At 44.5% G+C, this 18,488-nt stretch overlaps 1 protein-coding gene across 1 annotated transcript in view; it reads left to right on the plus strand.

The window, feature by feature from the left end:
• Positions 1 to 18,488, plus strand: part of MAP3K13 (mitogen-activated protein kinase kinase kinase 13) — a 112,256-nt gene that overhangs the window by 75,508 nt on the left and 18,260 nt on the right. Inside the window, exons 4-7 of the mRNA XM_075317595.1 lie at positions 2,940 to 3,131; positions 3,257 to 3,415; positions 4,300 to 4,458; positions 14,541 to 14,649. Coding sequence (XP_075173710.1) covers positions 2,940 to 3,131; positions 3,257 to 3,415; positions 4,300 to 4,458; positions 14,541 to 14,649 — 619 coding nt within the window. The remainder of the gene's footprint in view (positions 1 to 2,939; positions 3,132 to 3,256; positions 3,416 to 4,299; positions 4,459 to 14,540; positions 14,650 to 18,488) is intronic.

An 18,488-nucleotide genomic window follows, 5' to 3' on the forward strand; every position in this document is an offset into this window, starting at 1 on the left:
ACCATCATGTCCAGTAACAGTTGAAGAAAGGTTTCACTCCGATGTCTCAATCCAAAGGCTTATGTGTCAGCCTTCATCCATTAAGCAACAAAAATCAAAATTGGTTAGCAAAAGTTCAGGCATGTTGCCAGAATCTCGAAATTGTTTGGTTCTGAATATATCAATCATCAGTTCTTCCTAAAATAAATACTTACAGTACTTCCCTGTAAGTCCTACAATTTTTCCCACTCATAAGAAATTTTCATTAACTTTTTTATTAGTTAATGGGTTTTCCTGATTTGGAAAACCCTATTAGGGCAACTGAAATTAAGAAAAAAAAAGTCTCTCAGGATTCAATCAGCCAATATGGAGAAGAGCTACGTAGAGCATCTCTCTGTCCTTCTCCAAGTCTCTCAAGACTCAATCAGCTACTATGGAGAGCAGCTATGTAGAGCATCTCTCTGTCCTTCTCAGTCTCTAATGGACCCAGCCTGTCCATGGATTGCAGGGCTACCATATTGATTTCAGTATGTATCATGTAATGGTTATACTAGTTTCCCATGTGGTGGCATGGCAAGAAAATTGACCACTTGCTGTTGGTGTCCCCAAAAATTACAGCTTAGTGCTGGTGCTCTCATCAGCAGGACATACTATAGTGAGCCTATTTTATGGTATCATTTTAACAAAAACGAACTGTCCAAAGTGGATAAAGCCTTTAGGACTGTTGTGAAGATCGTTGACAAATAGTACAGCTACTATTACAGCTCCCAAAGGTCTGCTTACCTGTAGCTCTAGCTGTAAAATACCCCTGATAAGTAACCTTGTCTAGTAGCTTACAGCTGCTATTGGAGATATAATGGAGACCACAGGGGGCTGTGACCTACTTTTCCAAGAAAAAGTCGAAAAGTATTTTTAAGGACTTAACGATTGTGGAATTAAAAGAAGTCATGGTTACTGGAGACTTAGTTTTTATGATTTGTGTAAAATATAACATTTTGCTAAGGTTGATTAGAATATATGGCACTGATCCTTATGTGTGTTTTATATACTAGCATGCCATACTAGCTATTTTCATTCATGTGTAATGTCATTGCGTTGCAGATGCTTGATTATTGCACAAGGGGTATTAACCCATACATTACATGTATCTACATACACTACCTGGATAAAAGTATTAGGACACTTACACATTTCACCTACGAGAACTTTTATGATATCCCATTTGAAATGCATAGGCATTAATATCATTCATAGAGAAAAGCATTTGTGAAATTAAACACTGATCTTGGATGAGAGGGCCAAATTTACAACTCTGTTCTAGGTCATGCCAATGAGGTTGTAATCAGGGCTCTGTACAGCCAGTCAAGATCTTACACACCAAACTCACCCAACTATACCTGTATGGACCTTGCTTTGTTCACTGGGGAGCAGTCATGGTGGGAAAGAAAAGGGCCTTCTCCAAAAATGTTTCAACAATGTTGAAAGCATATAATTGTCCAAAATGTCTTGGTATGCTGAAGCATTAGGATTTCCCTTCACTAGAACTAAAGGCCCCGTCACACTAAGCAACATCGCTAGCAACATCGCTGCTAACGAACAACTTTTGTGACGTTGCTAGCGATGTTGCTGTGTGTGACATCCAGCAACAACCTGGCCCCTGCTGTGAGGTCGTTGGTTGTTGCTGAATGTCCTGGGCCATTTTTTAGTTGTTGCTGTCCCGCTGTGAAGCACAGATCGCTGTGTGTGACAGCGAGACAGCAACAACTAAATGTGCAGGCAGCAGGAGCCGGCTTCTGCGGAGGCTGGTAACCAATGTAAACATCGGGTAACCAAGAAGCCCTGTCATTGGTTACCCGATATTTACCTTTGATACCAGCCTCCTCCGCTCTCACTGTCAGTGCCGGCTCCTGCTCTGTGCACATGTAGCTGCAGCACACATCGGGTTAATTAACCCGATGTGTGCTGTAACTAGGAGAGCAAGGAGCCAGCGCTAAGCATTGTGCGCTGCTCCCTGCTCTGTGTACATTTAGCTGCAGCATACATCGGGTAATTAACCCGATGTGTGCTGTAACTAGGAGAGCAGGGAGCCAGCGCTAAGCGGTGTGCGCTGCTCCCTGCTCTGTGCACATTTAGCTGCAGTACACATCGGGTAATTAACCCGATATGTGCTGTAACTAGGAGAGCAAGGAGCCAGCGCTCAGTGTGCGCTGCTCCCTGCTCTCTGCACGTGTAGCTCCGTGCAGTGGTAACCAAGGTAAATATCGGGTTGGTTACCCGATATTTACCTTAGTTACCAAGCGCAGCATCTTCCACGCGGCTCTGGGGGCTGGTCACTGGTTGCTGGTGAGCTCACCAGCAACTTGTGTAGCGACGCTCCAGCGATCCCTGCCAGGTCAGGTTGCTGGTGGGATCGCTGGAGTGTCGCAGTGTGACATCTCACCAGCAACCTCCTAGCAACTTACCAGCGATCCCTATCGTTGTTGGGATCGCTGGTAAGTTGCTTAGTGTGACTGGACCTTAAGGGATCTTAACCAACTCCTCAAAAACAACCTCATAATATTATCCCTTCCCAACCAAACTATGGGACTGATGGAAATGGACAACTTCAAGGCTCAGATGTTCCATTTTAAAGATAGGACACTAATTAAAACAGAAGAACCCATGCTCAACCACCACTCCATTAAAACTACTCTTCACTTACAGTGAGGAGGATCAGGGCACTTTTCCCTCCTTTTCTAGTGATTGTGGGAGTCCAAGATATAGGGTCCTAGCGATCAGACTATTATCTATCCTGTATATACAGTATGTTGAGTCTGGGAATATCCCTTTAGGTCTGAGCAACATTAGACTTTACTATTATTACAAATAAGATCATGTCTTACTTTCTGGATTTCTAATAGTCATACATGAGAAGTTCTGTGCTCACGTTACTAACCTGATTTCTTCTGTACTCCATACAGAGGTGTTTGCACCCAGGCTCCATGTTACTGTCTTATCATGGAGTACTGTGCCCATGGACAGCTTTATGAGGTACTGAGAGCTGGAAGAAAGGTCACCCCTAGGCTACTGGTGGACTGGTCAAGTGGAATTGCAAGTGGCATGAACTACCTCCACCTGCACAAGATAATCCACAGGGATCTCAAGTCACCCAAGTAAGTTTAAGATATTTCATAATGAAAACATAGAAGCTGCCATATTAACATTATTAGTAATAGACGTACTGTATGACCAAGAGAAATTCAAAGGCCATTACTGAATATAACTGTATCCCTTCCAGTGTCCTAGTCACACACATAGATGCAGTGAAGATTTCGGACTTTGGAACATCCAAAGAACTTAGCGATAAAAGCACCAAGATGTCATTTGCTGGCACTGTGGCCTGGATGGCTCCTGAAGTTATCCGCAATGAGCCCGTCTCAGAAAAAGTGGACATTTGGTAAGATTTTGTATATGTAACACATGTTTGTGCTTTCCACTTCTCTTGTATCTGATCTAATGTCTTAGATTTTGGCAGAATATTAAAAATTCTAAATTCAAAAGACATAGACATTAACACTGGGGGCTTAGAATCACTTGTACATTACTGTATTAAGACTCCATCTACTGTATCCCCAAGTTCTACAGAGGTGCTATAAGAAAGCTCCAATAGATGTCTATGGGGCATAACTCTACATCCACATATCTTTGATCTCATAGGAACGCATGCAGAAAACAAATAGTTCCATACTCTATTTGGTGCCATATTATGACACATTCTCTATGTACTAGCGGCATCATACCGCAGCATATGCGTTACCTACAGATTCAAAGTGTCACTGCTGTTTGAATGAACGCTAATTTCACAAAGGGCCAAAACAAATTATGATCTGGTTTAGCTGGGGCAAAGCATGCTTTGGGGTCTAGGATAATGTTATGTTTAGTGATGAGTGAGCACTACCATGCTCGGGTGCTTGGTACGTATAACAAGCTGTTGGATGCTCAGATGGGCGCGACTCAAGTACTCGAGTATAATGGAAGTCAATGGGGATGTTACCATTTTTCCAGGAAATCTTCACAGGTACTCGAGTCACGCCCATCCGAGCATGCAACTGCTCGTTATGAGTACCAATCACATGAGCATGGTAGTGCTCGCTCATCACTAGTTATATTTCATGGTTTTACGATGGCTCACAGGGAATAATAGGTTGGGGGGCTTAGTTTTTGCCTCATGTTTGGCTTGTACCTTGTTATTAAAGGAGATGGGCCACCTTAAGAACTCCAGATATTTATCTGTACTCTGTGATATTGTATTGTAATAACTTTGCACTGTTGATTTGTCAGGTCTTTTGGGGTTTTGCTCTGGGAGCTATTGACTGGAGAGATCCCGTACAAAGATGTGGATTCATCAGCCATTATTTGGGGTGTAGGCAGCAACAGTCTCCATCTTCCAGTTCCTTCTACTTGTCCCGATGGCTTTAAAATCCTCATGAAGCAGACTTGGTAAGTGATGTCTCTATTGTCCGACAACTGAAAAATACTGTGAAACATAATTTTAATTAAATAATCCTTTACAAAACATATCTGTAAATCAGAACAATTTTTACACATCACATTTCATGTTTTTAATTTCTTTGGTATGGCCCTTGTAAAAATATTTAAATAGGCTTTTTACTCACTCACCATGATACCAGTACTGCCAATCCGTTACTGCCCCACTTTGTGTTTTCAGGCTGCAGTGGTGATGTCATAATTAGAGCGGATATGGCTGCTGCAGCCAATCGCTGGGCTCAGCAATCCCTTGCTGACTATTAATGAAATCATAATATATCTAATTTGTAAATATTTATTTTAATCTCGCTCCTAACAAACCTAGTTTAGTTTTCATCCTTATCCTCATTACTTGAAATGAGGCTAAAAATAGGGGACTTTAATGCCAAAAAGTGATGCCATTAGTGAGATTGCCCAAAACTCATTTGTAGCTTGCAATGCTGCTAGATTGATCTGCTGTGAAAACACTAAGGCCGGCGTCACACGGGACGATGCATCGTGCGATCGCACCCGCCCCCATTGTTTGTGCGTCACGGGCAATTTGTTGCCCATGGCGCACAAAGTCGTTTACCCCCATCACACATACTTACCTCCCGAACAACCTCGCTGTGGGCGGCAAAAATCCTCTTCCAGGAGGGGGAGGGACGTTCGGTGTCACAACGACGTCACACAGCGGCCGCCCAATAGAAGCGGAGGGGCGGAGATAAGCGGGACGTAACATCCCACCCACCTCCTTCCTTCCGCATTGCCGATGGGACGTAGGTAAGCTGCAGTTCGTCGTTCCCGTGGTGTCACACAGAGTGACGCATGCTGCCTTGGGAACGATGAACAACCGGCACGCAGGAGGAACGATTTTATGAAAATGAGCGACGTGTCAACGAGCAACGATAAGGTGAATATTTTTGCTCGTTAACAGTCGCTCGTAGCTGTCACACGCTACGATATGTCAAACAATGCCGGATGTGCGTCACGGAATCCGTGACCCCGACGATATATCGCCCAATATATCGTAGCGTGTGACGCTGCCCTTAGGCTCAGTTCACACGCTGGAACTGAAAACCGCCATGGGCTCAGTTCACACGCTGGAACTGAGTACTGCCAAGGGCTCAGTTCACACGCTGGAACTGAGTACTGCCATGGGCTCAGTTCACACGCTGGAACTGAGTACTGCCATGGGCTCAGTTCACACGCTGGAACTGAGTACTGCCATGGGCTCAGTTTACACGCTGGAACTGAGTACTGCCATGGGCTCAGTTTACACGCTGGAACTGAGTACTGCCATGGGCTCAGTTTACACGCTGGAACTGAGTACTGCCATGGGCTCAGTTTACACGCTGGAACGGAGTACTTCCATGGGCTCAGTTCACCCGCTGGAATGGAGAACCGCCTTGGGCTCAGTTAATATACTGGAACAGAAAACCGCCAATAGGCTCAGTTACACGCTGGAACTGAGAACCGCCATGGGCCTGTACTGCTGCCGTCTTTCCATTGTTTCCATGAACAGTCACTAATCTTACCATTTCACCTGGAAGACAGCACAGCTGATCATAATGGCCGCACAGTTTTGCAGTTTTTGCAGCATTTTCCCTGCAACATAAAGTGATTGTGGTCGATTAGTGTTATGCTCCGTGTACACATTCAATAGTTGATTTTTTTTTTTACCTTAGTATTTGTAAGCCAAAACCAAAAGTGGAACAATTAGAGGAAAAGTATAATAGAAACACGTCACCACTTCTGTAGTTATCACCCACTCTTGGTTTTGGCTACAAATACTATGGTAAAAAACTCACCAGATACTTAGGTAAAATCTCACCAAATTCTGAAGTAAAATCTCACCAAATACTGACCAATATCATACACATTCTGTCGTCAGTCCAGCGCTGTCACTCTTCACCCCCTTATTTTTCCAGACATTTTCTTTGGCCTCTTTCACACGTTCGTGTCTTTGACACGTGTTTGGTCCGTTTCCTCACGTGCCAGAGACACGGGCACACGCAGACCCATTTAAATCAATGGGTCTGCGCTCACGTGCATATTCTGCCATGGACCTGTGTACATGTGGAGCATACGTGTGCCCGTGTGCTCCACACGTAGACATGTCCGGTTTTCTCCGGCATCACGGGTGTCACACGGAACGCAAACGGACCACACGGAGATTTTCCGTGTGACACACGCCTGAGAAAACACACGTGTCTGAGAAAGTAATAAAAAAACTTTACTCACCTTCTCCAGCCCTGCTGTCTCTGCCATTGCTGTCACTTGCTTCCGACCGCCGCTCATTGCATATTCACTTCACTGCGGCCGGAAGCAGCAGCAGCGGGGAGTTGGCAGGATCGGAGACCGAAGATCAGCACCACAGACAGCGAAGCCAGGGTTGAGTAGAAAGTTCCCGTTCTCCGTGTGTTATCACTAATAACACACGGAGAACACACGTGTGCCATAAATACGGCTCACGGAGGGCAAAATGCACCTTTGACACGTCCATGAAAAATGTGCGTGGTTTTTCACGGACGTGCGAAAGAGGCCTTTCAGTGATATCTTGCCTATACCATAAGCGATATTTGTATCATTCATGAAATAAATCCTGGAGTTAATCAGAATACATATCTGAGCTCCATTATGATGCACTGTGACACCTACATTTATTTACATCGTCTATGCAGTAATTATCCCAGTTAATCTATTCAGCATCCTAATTTTAATCATCGCTTCTTCTATGTACAGAGATGTTAATTATACGTCTGTTTTACATAAATTACATCGTCAGGATCTCGTGTAAAATATATGTATTAATATTTCATGCAGGCTATGCTAATCACTGAAAATGATATGCAGGGTGGGATATTGATTTGTGAATGATGTTCGTAGGGAGAACATTTTAAGCAGTTCTGTATACATGAAATATTTTGTATTTCCAATCTACTTAATTTAAAAAAAAAAAAAAAAAAAAGAAACGCACGTTAAAGGGGAATTGCCATCACACAAAATGCTGAGACGTGCCATCGCTTTCTGGGAAGGGTCTGCTCGGCTGCGGAGATACCCAGTGCTGATTAGTACTGCATCCCCTCCCCTCACACACATGACGCCCCCTCCCTGTAACCCTTTAATGTTTTTTACTGTAAAGTTAGTATACATAAATGATATATAACATATACTAATATATAAATATATATATATATATATATATATATATATATATATATATATATACTGTATATATTTACATATATACCGTACATATACATATATACATACATATATAGGTTTCTTTTTTAACCCTTTCATGAGATTTGCCGTACATGTACGTCGGAAGTGTGTGTATGGAGCTGGCTCAGGTGGTGTGACCACCACATACTCAGCAGGAGATGGCTGTGTATTACAGCTGGGGGCCTTGCCGCTAATAATTGTCGGTGGAGTGCTGCTCCAACAGCTCCTGCCATGATTGCTAACCTGTTAAATCCTGCTGTCAAACTCTGACAGCGGGATGTAACATATGCCGTCTTGGGGGTGTGCCATCTTTAGGGCCCAACGGCGAGCCCATGATGTGATTGCAGGTCACCAATGGGTTGCTATGACAGCAGGGGGTCTGCTGAAGATCTCCCAGCCTGTGGCTGGCCTTCAAAGAACCTTTTAGTTTTCACTATATGCAGCAATGCTATTGCATTGCTGAATATATCAAAAGCAGTGGCATAGTAAGGGGTTCAGCTCAGGGGAGATAAAACATCTGAGTGGGCTCTAACCAGGTAACCATGTACTATGTAGGTGTAGCGCCCCACGGGGCAGGTGGGTTAATTAACCTACTTGTTGCCGGGCCGTTTCGAGTCGGGTCAGGCGTGTCACGAGTGGCCTTCCCCAGTTCTGTTGCCCCGAGGTGTACAGTAAATGGTGGGGAAAGAGGGGTGTTTGGGAAAGTTTGTCGTGACGCCACCTGTGGTAGGTGGCCAGGGAGTAGCCACCGCTGCAGAATTCCCCGCCAGAACAGGTGATATGGCAGCCGGGATGGTGTCGCTCCCCACAGGCGGAGCTGGCCCCAGGTGGATAACGGTGGGATAGCAGTTCCTTGGGAGCGCCAGAGTATGGGGCAACGGCATCATTAATCAGAGTCTGAGTCAGTAACTGCAGTTCCAGGTTCGTTTACTCACTGATTTCAAGCTTCACCCAGCTGCACCAGGAGGTTTGAAGAGAAAAGGAGAGAGAGTGTCCTATTTCTAGGATGTCCCCCTCAGCCATTAGGTACCCTGGCTGAGCTCCCGCTCTAAGCCCCGGGCCTAGTAAAGTCCAAGCTTTCCAGAGATGTCTTGTCAGAACTATGGTCCTGATGGATCTGTGTGTATGTGAGTATGTTGCGCCTACTTCTACCCCCAAGTGGAACCCGCGCCCCTGGGTGGCTGGCTTCAGTGACGGGGGAAGTCCCATTCATCGTGTTGGCCACCCCCTGCCTACCCTGAGCCATCCCACCCTGTGTGAAGGCTCCTAAGCCGTATGTAGAGTGTGAATGTGGAACACTGATGATTAAACCCCCCCTTACTTGAGATGGATACCTCACCTTAATTGAGGTGCAGTACCCTGTGGCGACCAAGAGCCTCAGGGGTGCCACATTGGCACAGACTAATCATAGATATAGGGGAATATGAGCAGATGACCAGGCTGATTAACACTAATATTACCGCCATAGGGTGACTATATAGTGGTAGATACCAGTCCTGTAAAACATAAAATGAATCATAGTACAGTTACAGATAGTGACTTACAGCTGTCGTTCTTTCTGATTCAGTTGTTCACTTTTCCTATCTTGTCCATCTGGCCCAGACCGACATAAGAACTTCTGCCAGTCATAACTCATCTACTCATCTACAGAGATTACAACAAAGACACATTTGACTTCTCACATTTCTAGCACCGTCCCATCTATTCTCAACCTGCACAAACTCCCCATACTACAGTCACCCCAATTCTGAGCCACTGCTGCCATATAAGTCCCTATTACTGATCGTCTTTGTACCCCACATAATGTCCACCAATGTGCCTCTACAAAGTAAAATTCCTCCTTGGTGCCCTCTGGTAAAAGCGTCCCCTAGAAAATTTTAATGCAGTGCAAGTGCCCGTGAAAACAGTGGCCATATTTTGCTCCACTGAAAGTAATAATGCCCCCAGTGAGCCAAATCGACAATCACAATACACTGACTGCCCCTATAACAATAATGGTTCTAAGGGTGCACTCTAACTAGCGTATAACTTGGACAAATGCTATCCGATGATTCATCTGATAGAACTCCTCCCAATGTTATAATATTGGGCAGCGCCAATCATTGAAACATCGGACTGCACTCGAATATCATCTGAGCGCAGTCTGATATACGATGAGACAGGCAATGGAAAAGATGGAAAGATTAATCTCTCCTTCTCTTCACCTGTGCTTCAATTCTTGCATGCGAGAGAATTGGATCGCAGTATACGTAACGCTCGCAGCAGAGTTTGAGACGAGTGTCATTAGCATATTGGATTTGATGCCTCCGCATCAGATGCTGTACATTAGTGTGAGTGCACCCTAAAGGGTGCTTTACACGCTGCAACATCGCTACCGATATATCGTCGGGGTCACATCATTAGTGACGCACATCCGGCGCCGGTAGCGACATCAAGCAAACAAAGACCAAGTATAGCGGACCTCATATTGCTAGTAGTATACATGAACCCCATAAATACATATAATAACCGGTGAAGAAAGGGGAGTATTTACCATGTTTGAAAGTAAGACTACTGTACCACAATTGTAAAAAAAGTAGTATACAATTTTTATTGTTACACAATTATATAAATATTAAAGTCACATGTGATAAACAGTTCATAAATTGACATACATGTTTAAAAGCCAATTAGGTGAGACAGAAGGAGGAAAGAGGTCCCAAGGAGCGAGACAAACTACCCCCTTAACAAGGTTAGAGAAAAAGAGAAATATCTCTAAGTCCTAAGGGGACATATAGAAGTACACCATAACAAATTACTGTAATGGTATGTCACCTGAACAAGTAATATCATGGAGTGCTTACACAAAAACACAGTAGCCACCAGGATAAGGTCTAAATCAGGGCCAATGTAAACAACATGAAAAAAACACCAATAATACATAATATGGTTACAACCAGCATATAAAGATCATATAGCGGCGGAAATAATGGCACCTGAAAGACCTACCCGTGGTATGTATAGCACCCAAGGAGGGAGTCTGTCAGCCTCACATGTGGACCCGGTCCCGACACGTGTTTCGCGTGTGCTTCAACGGGAGACCGATATATCGTCCGGGTCACGTCGTTAGTGACGCACATCCGGCACCGGTAGCGACATCGCAGCATGTAAAACCTTGGAGCGACCTAAAACGATCACAAAATAGGTAAAAATCGTTGGTATTGGAGAGGTCGCTCCAACACCAAAAATCGTTGACAGGTGAGTAGCGAGGTTGTTTGTCGTTCCTGCGGCAGCACACATCGCTATGTGTGACACCGCAAGAACGACGAACATCTCCTTACCTGCGTCCACCGGCAATGTGGAAGGAAGGGGGTGGGCGGGATGTTACGTCCCGCTCATCTCCGCCCCTACACTTCTATTGGCCGGCCGCTTAGTGACACCAAAGTGACGTCACTATGACGCCGAACGCACCTCCCCCTTGAGGGAGGGATTGTTCGGCGGTCACAGCGACCTCGCTGGCAAGGTATGTGCGTGTGATGCTGCCGTAGCGATAATGTTCGCTACAGCAGCGATCACCACATATCGCAAGAACGACGGGGGCTGGTGCTATCGCGCTCGACATCGTTAGCAATCGCTAGCGATGTCGGAGTGTGTAAAGCACCCTTTAAGTGTCCACTTAACATTTAATAATAATGTCTCCTGAGTCCCCCCATATATTAATTCACCTCTACACAGCGTGATGATCTACACAACTCGAAACATACAGCATGATGGGCCCCACAGTAGCCCCCCACGCATTGTATGTTGGCCACCAGTAGCCCCCGATGGTATGACGGCCCTTATTAGATCTACTCACACTCTAGGATGGCCCTTAATAGTGCCCCCACACTGTATGAATGACCCCCAGTATTTACCCTACACTGTAATATGGCCTGCAGTATTTCCCGCACACTGTATGGATGGCCCCCAGTATTTCCCCCACACTGTAATATGGTCTGCAGTATTTCCTCCACACTGTATGGACGGCCCCAAGTATTTCCTCAACACTGTATGGATGGCCTCAAGTATTTCACCAACACTGTATGGATGGCCCCAAGTATTTCCCTTACACTGTGTCATGGCCCCCAGTATTTCCCCTACACTGTATGGATGGACCCAAGTATTTTCCTTGTAATAACTGTAATATGGCCACCAGAATTTCCCACACAATGTATGGATGGCCTCCAGAATTTTCCCCACACTGCATCATGGCTCACAGTATTTCCCCCACTCTGTGTCATGGCCCCCAGTATTTTTCCTACACTGTATGAATGGCCCAAAGTATTTCCTTTACACTGTATAGATGGCCCCCAAGTATTTCCCCAAACTGTAATATGGCCACCAAAATTTCCCTCACAATGTATGGATGACCTCCAGAATTTCCCCAACACTTTATCATGGCTCCCAGTATTTCTCTCACACTGTATGGATGGCCCAAAGTATTTCTTTCACACTACATGGATGGCCCCCAAGTATTTCCCCCCACACTCTATGGATGGCCCCCAGAATTTCCGCCACACTGTATAGATGGCCCACAGTATTTCCCCCCACACTGTTATATGGCTCTAGGTAATTCCTACAGCAGCAGAAAAAAAGCTCCAAATTATAGTACCAGCAAACACTATAGGATTTCAGAAATCTTATGCACACAGCTTTTTTTTTTCACTTATTTTGAGCATTGAAGTGTTTCTGAAAATCTGCAGCATGTCAATTCTTTCAGCGTTTTCACAGTGCTTTTTACCCACTGAAAGTAATGTTATGCTGCATTTTTATACTGTCACATTTGTGCTTCGTTGTTGCAGAGTTTTTATTTTTGCGAATTAAACTAAATGTTATTAGCATGTACTGTAGACAAATCACAAATATAATCCCCCCCCCAAAAAAATGCATAAAAAAAAAAGAAAAACTGCAGTACAATTGACATGCTGCATTATTGTACTTTCCCATTACTTTCAAAGGCAACAAAATTTCTGAAAGAACATTGTTTTTACTGCCAAGAGTGAAGGTTTTGATTTCAGAAAAAAAATTATGTCAAAACACCACATGTGAATGTAGCCTAATGCATCTTTAATTTGCTTACCCCTTCATGGCTGGCCAACTTTTGTGCTTTCCGTTTTTTTTTCCGCCACCCTTCCGAGAGCCGTAACTTTGTTATTTTTACATCAATATAGCCATGTGAAGGCTCGTTTTTTGCGGAACAAGTTGTACTTTTAAATGAAATTATGAGTTTTACCATATACTGTACTGAAAAATGGCAAAAAATTCAAAATGCGGAAAAATTGCAAAAAAAGTGTGATTCCATAATTATTTTTAAGATATTTTAGTCACAGTGTTCACTATATGGTAAAACTGATGTGTGGGTCTGATGCCTCACGTCGGTGCGAGTTCGTAAGCACCAAACATGTATAGGTTTACTTTTATCTAAGGGGTTAAAAAAAAATCAAAAGATTGTCCAAAAAAAGTGGCGCACATTTTGTGCCATTTTCCGCAACCTGTAGCGTTCTCATTTTTCGGGTTGTATGACAACTTATTTTTGTGTCTTGAGCTGATGTTTTTAATGGTACCATTTTTGCGCAGATGCTATGTTTTGATCGCCTTTTATTGCATTTTGCACAAAATTTGCGGCAACCAAAAACTAAATTTTGGCGTTTGGAAATTTTTTGTCACTACGCCGTGTACCGATCAGATTAATTGATTTTATATTTTAATAGATCAGGCATTTCTGAATGCGTAGATACCAAATGTGTGTATATTTTTTATTTTTTTAACCTTTTAATTTTTGAACTTTTAGGGATTTTTTTATTTTTTTAAATTTTTCAAAACTTTTTTTTGTTTTAATTTTTCTTGTCCCCCTAGGGGGCTATAAGAATCACCAGTCTGATCGCTTATTCATTTCTACCGATCAGAGCAGCACCGCTCAGATCGGGAGAAATTATCATCTTTTGTAACTTGCAGTACTCGGCTGCTGGTTACAGGACCTGAGTCATGTGAGCTACAGTAGTCATCAAATTACCCTGTGCTACCATGACAACCCTTGAATCCACGTGATCATGTCACGTGACTTCCGGTGGTGTGTGGTGAGTAAACCTTTACTGTGATCGCCATTAAAATGGCGCTGTCACATTTTGACAGCGCCATTTAAGGAGTTAACAGGTACGGGTAAATAACGATTCCACTCGTATCTGCAAGGCACACATGTCAGCTGTACAAATCAGCTGACATGTGTGCAGATCCCCTCTGGCTGCCCTCAGCCAGCTACCATGACAACCATTGAATCTATGTGATCACGTCACGTGAATTCCGGTGGTGGATGGTGAGTAAACCTTTACCGCAATCGCCACTAAAATGGCGCTGTCACATTTTGACATCGCCATTTAAGGAGTTAACAGGTACGGGGGAATAACGATTCCACTCGTGCTGCAATGCACACGTCAGCTGTACAAATCAGCTGACATGTGCGCGGATCCCCTCTGGCTGCCCCCATCAGCCGGTGGAGATTAACACTATGACCGCTAGGACGTAACTTTACTGCCTTTTCTTTAAGGTCTATGCCCTTCTGCTGTGGTTCATAGGATGAGAATAACCCATGGTCTGAAAGTTTTCAACTACACTCCTATGTTCACAGAAAACAAACATTTTTACTTTTTTGGGGGGACAATTGTGTTATATAACCCAGTTCAATAATTCTAGATGTATAGAGGTCATCTCAGATTAGAAAAACTGCTACATCAGAGACACAGTATATACTGTAAATACTGTACAACTAGAGGAAGACCCTCAAATGAAGAGTTTTCAATTCTATTTCATAGGCAAAGCAAACCCAGGAACCGTCCATCTTTCAGACAGATCCTCATGCACCTGGACATCGCTTCAGCGGACGTCCTGGGGACACCTCAGGAGACATATTTTAAATCGCAGGTATGATTTACTATATCTATCCTTTTTTATTGAACTTTACTATTTACAGCTATTTACAGCAATATAACAAGTATAAAAGGTGGAAGATTTCTGTCCTTCGTTTCCTCAATAAATGAAAGTAGGGCAATAACAATGAGTTATTGCGATCTGGTTCATGGCGCTATTGCATTGCACATTGCATGGATCTTGTTACAGCATTATCTTACAGGTTTGCAAGAAAAATAATTATGTTCTTAAAGCGGTTTACCTACCCTATTTAGCATTCTTCACGCCATCGTTGTTTATGATATAAGGATGATAAAAACAGACTGTACTCTGGAGTGCAGAATGCAGAAAGGGGAACAACTCTTCAATATCTGGACAGCGGCAGGCACGTTATTCATTTCTGATTACAACGTTAGATATTATAGATATATTTGCGCAAAAAAGGGAGCCCCGGCTCAAAGCCACCAATCTGTTAGCAAAAAAGCATCAGATCTCATGTGTGCAGTCAGCTGGGATCTATGTAATTCTTCATTGCAGGATAAATGAACATTTGAAGACCATTTCCAGGTGTTCAGCACATTTTACTTTTCAAGAGCCGTTCAAACCAGAAAACCTTTGCATGTAAATCAATTATATCTGTTAATAGATAAGCATCTTAAAAAGGTTTCAACCTATCCTTAAAAAAAAACAAAAAACATTCTAATCTTCTTCTAACGATACCCCAGTCCTCTGCTGAGTTCTACCACCACTGCAGCCATTGCTTGGATCAAATAGACATCCTTTTCTACGGTATCTATATGGACACGTAATTACTGCAGCAAATTATTGGCAGCAGATGCTTCTCATTAGTTAAAGGGAATCTGTCAGCAGGTTTTTACTACCTCATCTGAGAGCAGCATGCTGTAGGCAAGGAGATTCTGAATCCAACGATGTAAAACTTAGATTACTGGCTGTAGCCATTCTGACACAATCAGAATTTTTAGCTTTAACAATGCAGCTGAGTCTAGAGAGCTGTCCTGCTAACACCAGGCTCTCTATAGAGATTGTAGATTGAGAGTGAGGTGTCAATCACAGCAGAGGGCATGTCAGACTGCTGTGCTTGTGAATTTCTAGTTCTGCAATGATGAGTCCTGCTGCTTAAACAAACATAGCAAATAAACAAAAGATCGGACTGTGACAAAACAATCATGTCTGAATTTTCTGTCTTAACCCTTGCAGCATGCTGGCTCCAGCTTACATAGCAAAAATCTGCTGACAGATTCCCTTTAAGCTCTACACAGAAGGCATTATAAAAAATCATCAAAAGCAGTCATCATATCCATAAGGGCTCATGCAGTCAAGCGTATAAATCATAACAAAAAGGAGACTGTTGCACTGTAGTGCCAAGATATGTGTAACAATGAATATGGAAATATAGCCATGCATTACTGCTATGAAAAACATGTGAAAATTGAGATGTGAGCCCAACAGCCAATGGCAAGGTGACATCTTTTTGTTGGGTCCCTATAAAACTAATGCCAAATCCAAAGAACGGTATTAGTTTGATAGGGACCCAACAAAAAAAGTATCTAAATTTTTACATATCTTTCATAGCAGTAATGCAGGTCTATATTCCCATATTCATTGTTACACATATCTTAGCGCTACAGAGTGCAACTATCTCCTTTTTGACATTATGATTCATGTTCAGTTTACACCTGTTCACATTAGAAAGGTAGGATAAGCGTATAAATCAGACGTGTGCTATAAGATATTTGATCGGACAGCACATTGACCTACTTACTGTATGTTGTTCAATATGGCTGTTCAGATAAACTATGTCTCTCACTTGGTCCATCAATCAGTCTGAAAAAAAATCACAGTATCCACTGATTTACTGACTAAAATAGTGCACATAAATGGCTGGCAGGTCTTGCACTCGTCCGATATTAAAAAGAGCACGTCTGTGATTTGTGGAGGTGAATGACCGGTGATTTCATAAGATTATGGCTTTTGTAGCTCTACAGTCAAGTATATGGGGCTGAGCTGTAGCACTAGATACAACTTATGAGCAGAAGTGGTGCTGGTAGGAATGAGCGACCACTATCATGCTCGGGGGCTCGGTACTCGTAATGAGCAGTCAGACGCTCGGACGGGCTCGACTCGTGTACCCAGTATAATGGAAGTCAATGGGGAACTCAAACATTTTCTGGAAGATCTTCTGCGAAAATGTTTGAGTTCCCCATTGACTTCCATTATACTGGGTACATGAGCCCGTGTGAGCGTCCGACTGTTCGTTACAAGTACCGAACCCCTAAAGCATGATAGTGCTTGTGTGGCACCCCTGAGGCTCTAGTCACCACAGAGTATTGCAACTTATTTAAGGTGTGATATTCGCCTTGGATATGGAGGGGGTTAATCACCGGTGTTCTACATTCACACCTTACATAAAGCTTAGGAGCCTTCCCACAGGGAAAATGGCTCAGGGTAGGCAGGGGAGTGGCCATCATGAGACATGGGACTTTCCCGGTCACTGAAGCCAGCCACCTGGGGGGCGGGGTCCACTTGGGGTAGAAGTAAGAACACACTCACACAATCTTCAGCCAGTCTAGCCAGGACACCAGTTCTAGGACACGACACCATCACCTCTTTCTTCTCTTCTCCTCATGGGGCTTGGAGTGGAGCGCTTGGCCCAGGTACCTCACGGCTGGAAGGGCAACTCTGACAAAGGACTTTCTTCTTTCAAACATCGTTGACTGCTTCAAACGTATCCGAGGTCGACTGGTACTACCTGGGCGAGCAGCACAAAGAGTGAATAAAGACACCTGTAATCACAGCATCGGACCCTTATCACCAGTGCCGCTGCCCCGCGCCTTGGTGCCAAAGGCCATCGCCATCACTACTCCCCTCATCATCCTCTCCGTGGCCTGCTCCACCTGTGGGGAGCGATACCATCCCTGGCTGCTGTTACCATCCGCCCCGGAGAACATCGACAGCAGCGGTGGCTAATCCCTTGACGCGTACCACAGGTGGCGTCACAACATTTATGTGTCACCCCCGCGTTAGCAGCCGGGCTGCTCAGATCCAGACCCCCGGTGGCTCGAGAGGGCTCCGGACCCGGGGGGTCGTGCGGCTCCTCATACAAAGGGGGTTATGAACAGGGTATGGTGTGGAAAGTTTGTGACGCCACCCATGGTGCGTGGTAAGATGGAGAACCACCGCTGCGATTGTGAGTACCCGGTGGCGATGGCGTGGGCAGTTAGGTGTGTAATCCCTCCACGGGTAGGGGAATGCCCGGGACTCGGTGATGGTGACTGGGAGGTGCCATTGGGACAGTAGGGGTCACTTGTGTACTCACTCAGTCCAATAATGCTGACACCGACAACCGTAGTAAACCAAAGTTTTGGTCACCGCTGCCTCTGAGGGGTAGCACACCTGGGTCCCGTTTCCGTTGGTGCTGCCTGTTAGCCTGTGACCTTTCTCCGTGGCACCTCGTCTTCTAGTTGGCCCCTTTAGTCTTAAACTAATCGGGTCCCGTTCCCCAGTGTAGCTAACTGAGGGAGCTTGCTCCCAGGGTTCACGCTTGGGATTTTCTGGACCGTGTAGTGGAAAGTCCTATCCCCCTCGTTGCGCTAGTACCTCGATTTTGGAGCGGGTAGAGAACGGATCTTTAAAGCTCCGTCCTCGTCGGGTAAATTGTCAGGATGCCTGAAGCTACTCCCTGACCTAGGGTTCACATACCCCGTTGTGCGCTGGCCCCTGTCCGGTGAGGGCACAAGGCTGCCGGCTGTCCTCCTCGACAGTCCGTGCCCCTTGTCATGATCCCCTGTGACTGGGGTCCATCTCCTACCAGGCCCAGACCAACGTCTGCTACC

This window comes from Anomaloglossus baeobatrachus, chromosome 7, assembly GCF_048569485.1.
Source record: "Anomaloglossus baeobatrachus isolate aAnoBae1 chromosome 7, aAnoBae1.hap1, whole genome shotgun sequence".
NCBI classification, from domain to species: Eukaryota; Metazoa; Chordata; class Amphibia; order Anura; family Aromobatidae; genus Anomaloglossus; species Anomaloglossus baeobatrachus.